Consider the following 7,139-nt stretch of genomic DNA (forward strand, 5'->3'; position numbering starts at 1 on the left):
GAGAACTGATTTATCAAGATCCATTTTATTATTAATCAAGCCAATTCAAAAAAGTCTTAGATATCGTTAAAATAAATAACGATAAAATTAAAACAATGATCACTTGTAGCTGAAACAGTGATCACTTGTAACTATAAGATGTGTATCATTGTGTCAATTACGTGATGTTTATATATATAGTTTACATTGAGAATTTTTTTTGGAAAAGTTCTAGAAAGATTGTTATACATTCCTTATAGAGACAATTTGCTAGATATACTGAATTGAAGTCAAAATTGGTGAACTACCGTATGGGTCTGTAAAACAAAAATCTCTATAACACTTTAAGCATAAATTGACTATTTTATCCCTGCCCCAAACCTTTCAACTCTCTCTCTCTCTTTCTCCATCTCCCATCCTCACATTTATCCATTTTTCCTGCAACTCTTTCCTCTCACGATTAGTTTATTCCTAATCTTCATTGAAGTAATTTTTTTTAAAAAGCTTGCAGTCAATCTCATAATCAATTACACTCATCACACCATTTCTATATTAACATGTTCCTCCACACTACATCTTCATCACCGTTATATCCAATAACGTCGATGTTGGATGCGCCAAATATGCAAGTGAATCATGGTCTCAAAGAAACCCAAACCTTCCAAAGGAATTGCGACTATTCTAGGATTTGACTGCTTCAGCAAACTACAACTAGTTAAGAGGAGAGGGAAAACAAAATATATTATTTAGAATGTTAACAAAGTACGTTTAAAGGTAAATTGTTACATTACATATTATAGAAATTGTTAGTTGATAATTTATTTAATATAAATATATATAAACAAAAACAATAACATCAAATATAATATGTTATTTTCATATTTACCACAATGTTAGATATTTGTTTTTATTTATATATGCTACAATAGTTGTTAACCGCTAGGATTATAATAATTGAATAGATAATGATTAAGTTAACACGATAACATATTTTGTACCTTCTAGCAAAAATATATATCAGTTAATGATAGCTAGTTTTAGCTTTTTAGCAATCGATATAAAAAATGGTAACATATTTTGTAACAGTTAACCAAACATGTATCAGCTAATGTTAGTATATTTTATAAAATATTAATACAAAGTTTCAACGTAAACTGTTATACACCTTGTTAACTTGTTAACTTTTTTGTAGCATCTAACAAACTATTTACCAGCCAACGCAAGCTACTTATTAACATTTTACATAGAATTTTAAAAAACTGTCAATATGTTTTGTAATAGCTAAGTAAACATTTATCAGCTAATGATTATATATTCTGCGGAAAAAAAAGCGACATCCATCAGTTAAGTAACAACTAACCAAAAATGCATCTGCTCACAATACTTGATTTGTAGCATCTAATCAAACAATTACCAGTTAATTGAATAAATATCGACTACAAAAACTCATAACTGAAAGGTTAGATTCAGGTTTCATCAATGTCGAGAAAACCCACTATTTCTTGAGTATACAACGCATCAAATGCAACCATGTTCTTTTACTAGCAAGCGAATCGAAAAGATCTCACATGTATGTGCAATGGAATCGCTTAGAACATTCATATCATAGTTGAGATTGAGTAAAAAGATAGAGAAGCTGGATAAAGATCTCTAGCTGGATTGAGGGTGATACTTGTTATATTCATACTCTGTTAACCAAAACATACGTACTTAAAACTGATTGATATTGTTGAAAATAGAAAAGATAAGAAGAAAACATTTGTAGATTAATAGAAAAGAAATTGTGTTGAGTGATTTTAAGAAAGAGAGAGAATGGAGAAGATTGTTCGGACAGAATATACAAGATAGAGAAAGAAAGAGATAGTTTGGGAAATGTAGTTTTGTATTAAAGAAATATCAACAGTGTCAAAACTAGTGTTATGGTAGTTTGCAAATATTGATTTTTTGGTGTATATAGAGCCTAATTTCTCTTCCTTATAAGGAGAAACCTTTTGAAAAAAATATATTGTGCAAATCTATAATAATCAATAAAAATCTATAGAAATCAATACAAAATATTTGATGGAAATTTACACAATACTTATTACTCTACTTAACTTCTCAAAATCTATCAACTTTTAAAGTCACTAATTTCTTTCCAAATTCTGATTCCAATAACCCCTTAGAAATTTGTAAACCGAAGAGGAGACATAAAAGGTCGGACTTTAATCAGGCCCAGTAACATGCCCACCAAAGTTTTAAATAATTTGTGGTGATAGGTGTTAAAAAAAAAGATAATTTGTGTTGATTAAACCATTTATTACCAGTAGCCTAATGGTTAAGGTTTAAAAATTTCTACATCCAGATTTGGGGTTCGAATCCCAGACTATGCAATTTATTGCAGAATACAGGAAATCCAGGTTTTAAGTTCCGGAGATAACTATTTATTACTGGAGACTACGAAGGGGTTCGAATCCCAGACTATGCAATTTATTGCAGAATACAGGAAATCCAGGTTTTAAGTCCTGGAGAGAACTATTTATTACTGGAGACTACGAAAGAAACGGTAGGAGTATCTCTGGATGTGGTTGCCTAAACTCGAGTACGGTCATAGACGTCGTTCAGAACCTGAAAGCGAGAAGCTACAGTGTTTTCTTGAAAGAAACCTGCCATTACATAGAGCTCCGGTTATCGAAAGCTTCCGTCTTCAAATGTGTAATTCACGTTTTAAACCGGAGAGTATAAACACGTGTAGTAGCTCTTTCTCACTGCCTCCGTGAACTGGAAATACTATATGAGCCTTATCCGGCTAAGCCAAACATATTGCCGAGTAACTTGTATACATGCAAGTCGCTCGTGGTCTTGAAACTGGATGACGAGATCCTCTTGAATGTTCCTCGAATGGTCTCTCTTCCCTCTCTCAAAACTTTGGAACTTCATGAGGTGAAATACTCCAAGGACGAAACTCTACAACGGCTTCTATCAAATTGCACAATTCTTGAAGATCTAGTGGTGTATTTACGTGAGCGTGATACTACTACGAGAAATTTGACTGTTGTTGTTCCATCTTTGCAGAGATTGACACTCTATATACCCAATAATTATGAACTATATGAGTATGTGATAGACACTCCTTCTTTAAAGTATTTCGAACTTGTGGACTATAATGATTATGATCACTATGGTTTGATTGAGAACATGCCTTACCTGATCGAGGCATATGTAGATTCTTCTTGCCCTGGTATCTATAGTCTTATTTATTCAGTCACATCTGTCAAGCGTCTTACAATATGTTCAGTGGTAAATCATTTTTTCATTTATCAACTCATTTTGTGTAATAAACTGTCAGTAACTTTATTATCCTCTGCGCAGGCTATTCTGAATTGTCTTGTCTTCAATGAACTTGAACATCTGGAGGTATTTCTATGCACAGTGCTTTTCTCGAATCAACTTGTCCGGCTGCTTAAGGCTTGTTCTAATTTAAAGAGACTAGACATTTCCTTAATGGATGTAAGTTTGTTTGTAAACTCTCTTTTTTCTACGGTCTGATGCATAACTTAGTTTCACTCTAATTTTTGTGTTTGTTCTCAGGATCATGATCCTCATCAAGATATGGATGACTGGAATGAACCAAGTACTGTTCCTGAATGTTCGTTGTCGAGTCTACAAAGTCTCAGCTGGTCGAAATACACAGGAGAACCACAAGAGAGAGATATTATGGGCTACATTTTGAAACATGCTGTTTACTTAAAGACTGCAACAATCAAATCATCTGAATCGGATGTTCAGAAATTAGAGATGATAAAGGAGTTGGCACTTTCTTCTAGAGCTTCAAAAACATGCCAACTCATGTTTGAATGAGTATGTGATCGTTAAAATTTGGCTTGCTCTTCAGTTTTCTTTTAGTTTGCTCGGACTCGTCTCGTTTGTTCTCAACTCTGAAAACTTGTTCTCTACAATAAATGTTCTTTAGATATACTAAGAGCTGCTAAGTTATATGATCTTTTTCATTAGTTTACTGTTTAAATACAGACCGGCGAAAAGAGAACAAAAAGCACTGATGTATATAATGTTTTGACATACACTAATGACCAGGAGACGCAGAGATATAAGATCATAAGGCCATATTTATTCCGATTAATTCTTAACATCAAGAGCACATGATTAACTGGGATTAGTATCAATCAATATGATTAGTAAAGGATTGCAATTTGATCCACCTTCCTCACTCCAAATGTAAACCTTGTCAAAAATATGAAAATCATCAATTTTTATGTTAACTTATTCGTATCTCGACTTTCGTCTACTGGAATGTTTATGATAATACAAAAAATTCCATATCCAATCAATATCACAAGTAGGCTGTGTTATAAATTTGTAGATCAAGTTGTCATATTAAAATTACAATTTATAAGTCAATATTGTAGATGGAATTCTCAGATTGAAAAATGAAAACAGAACAAGTTTAATTCTATATAGCATATAATGTAATTCGACATTACAAGCAAACTTAACGTAATTTAAGCGCTGCGGGCTGTTTACATTTTTCTCCAACAGCCACTTCAGATCACAATATAAAAATACATAACAGAAAATACAAAGTTATAGATTTCGAATTGGGTAGAGGAGCTTCTTCAATTTTCTCCAAATTCACTTTAGACTCTGAAGTTTTTTCCGACAAAGGTTTGTCCAAACTGCCAGTTTGAAGGTACGATGTTCCATGAAGTAGAGGTTCTACGGTCACTGGTTGTCACACGGAAAGAAAGTGACTGACCAACGAGAACAGTATTAGACTGCCAGTTCTGTCCCCAGTTCCTAGTCAAACCCATCCAACCAGTCTTCGATCCTTTCACGCTCGTCCTCACGATGTCTCCTGCTCCAGCCACGTTCGTGATCAGCACCAAGTTGAAGTAACGGTGGCCGTTGATCGTAAACCTTATCCCTCCACTCTTCCTACATGCCACCCTATTGAAAAATCAAGAGTTAACCTTTCGTACTATTACAAATCAATCTAACACTTGTAAGTGTAGACGCAGGAGTATAAGCAAAGTAACTGGTCGCTTAGAGCATCATGATTTTTATGCAACAATTTTATTTGTATGGAAAACATTGAAAAGTTATATGAAAAATAATGACACAAACATTTATTTAAACATAGAGCATTATGAAAATTTTAAAATGTTAGACCAGCACGCTAGATTATGTAACGTTTATGTACTACCTGCGGTATGAAATAGGGACAATGCCGGCACGATACTCGGCGATCTTGAGGAAAACTGGCATGGCCAGGTCGAAGTGAGCGCGTGGTGGATTGCACCAGCCACCATTGTCGCTAGGCTGAGCTAAATTGGGAGGACAAAAATTTGTTGCGGTTACAAGGACAGAAGGACTGCCTGAATGACACCATTTAGGATCATTGACACATTTGATTTCAAAGCATGCGCCACAGGTTAAGCCACTGTTGAAAAGCGCCGTGCTCAGGGCCGCCGTGTTAGTGCCGTATCCTTGGCTATACAAATTCCCGTAACCGCATGCACCACCTACACGAGAGAAAAGGCAAACAAAATAATTTATAAGAAAAACAGAGTGCTTTGCTTTTAGAGAGTTTGTATAAATGAATGATTGATGATGAAGTGTGGTTTTTTATATGAATGTTTGAAATTAATGGACTGACCCATGGTTCCTGAAGCGTCGTCGCCACCGTAGAAAGTGGCGTGAGCGGTTTGCCAAGAGCCACCGGAGTAGACGCCGGGGATCGCAGCGTTGGTAAGGCTCAAGAAGAGAAAGAGAGGGAACATGGTTAAGAGAATGGATGGATTAACTGCCATTTTTGTTGATGTTTGTGGGTGATTTATGGAGGAGCTGGTAGAAGAAGAAGAAGACTGTAGAGTGTAGACTAAAAGGCTGAGAGACTTGATGATGGTGGAAACATCACTTGTGAAGATCGCTATTTATATAGGCGGAGAGAGAAACTCCAAAGTTAGAGAAAGAGCTATTATTGGCCGATATTAGTATTTTCTAGACATGAATATTTAGAGGCTAGATTACAACGTGTGGTGAAAGACATGTTTGTAATCTTATTTTGATTGCAATAATATGGGATCATTCATGGAGTCTTTTATTATCCTCTTAATTTAGGGATCTATAACTAATATAATGTGAGAGAAACTCCAAATTAAAGAGATAAATGCCAAATTTCCAACGAAGTACACGAAAGATCTACTGCTGATATATTAAGTTATTAACAAGTCACTCATGCGATATAAACTAGCAAACAATTGGTATGTTTGAAAGCAAAGATGATGGTTGTTATGTCAAGGTAATAGTAGAACGATGGGATAGGTGAAGAGATATAGTAGAGAAAACATTAACGTTAAATAAAATTTTATAAACCATTAAGAAAAGGATACTTTCGTAGATTAACATCGCTTTATGTGTTGTTTTCTAACAGTATTTCTGTGTTTTTTTTTTGCTTAAGCTTTAGTATTTCAGTACTGCCCATTATATATATCAAAAAAATTATAACACACAAAAGATAATGTTATGAATCACTGATAAAATATCAGATAATGGTGTTTTTTTGCGTTTTCAACGTTAGAACATTGCCAATATGATATGTTATTAATCAAATGTTAAAATTTATTCAAACCAAACTACGTTTTAGAACGAATGCACTTGTACTTCTAATCTGTCTTCGATAAAGTTTCCGAAAGTTTCAATGGTGTTTGCTCCTTTGACTAAGTTGTTGTATTGAAGAATCGCAACTTAAACCCGTTTTGTATTTATGATATACTATTTATCATGAAAATAATTTGTAAAATTAAAAGTAAAATAACTCGATTTACATACAAGATGTTTTGGTTATATAGACGTACAGCTTACGGCGTACTAAATCATCAATGTCATTAATTTGGAAAGTGGGAAATATAAATATTTATTCAATCATCGCCGAGTGTGTATATACACATCCATGCATAGTTTTCCTAGAACTTTGGAGTTTCTATATGAACACCAAAAAATAAAGTCAACAACGCATTATATGATCTCAAGTCTAGTGAAGATCATTATCATTTTTAGTTTATTATTGCTAGGAATGACATATATGTATATGTTTATACATCAATGCCACAAATGATTATTAAAATATATTCAATTCATTGAGTTGCTTTCATAATGAGAAG

At 33.8% G+C, this 7,139-nt stretch overlaps 1 protein-coding gene and 1 pseudogene across 1 annotated transcript; one reads left to right on the forward strand and one right to left on the reverse strand.

The window, feature by feature from the left end:
• The first annotated feature begins 2,525 nt into the window (after positions 1-2,525).
• On the forward strand, positions 2,526-3,819 carry LOC106311220 (annotated as a pseudogene).
• A 580-nt stretch (positions 3,820-4,399) lies between these two features.
• On the reverse strand, positions 4,400-5,893 carry LOC106309775 (expansin-A16). The gene is made up of 3 exons (XM_013746907.1): positions 5,633-5,893; positions 5,180-5,498; positions 4,400-4,923 (listed from the first exon to the last, which is right to left on the reverse strand). Exons 1-3 carry the CDS (start codon positions 5,784-5,786, stop codon positions 4,614-4,616), a joined length of 783 nt encoding a protein of 260 aa, XP_013602361.1. The 5' UTR covers positions 5,787-5,893; the 3' UTR covers positions 4,400-4,613.
• Positions 5,894-7,139: the final 1,246 nt, after the last annotated feature.

Source organism: Brassica oleracea, chromosome C8 (assembly GCF_000695525.1).
Source record: "Brassica oleracea var. oleracea cultivar TO1000 chromosome C8, BOL, whole genome shotgun sequence".
Classification (NCBI taxonomy): domain Eukaryota; kingdom Viridiplantae; phylum Streptophyta; class Magnoliopsida; order Brassicales; family Brassicaceae; genus Brassica; species Brassica oleracea.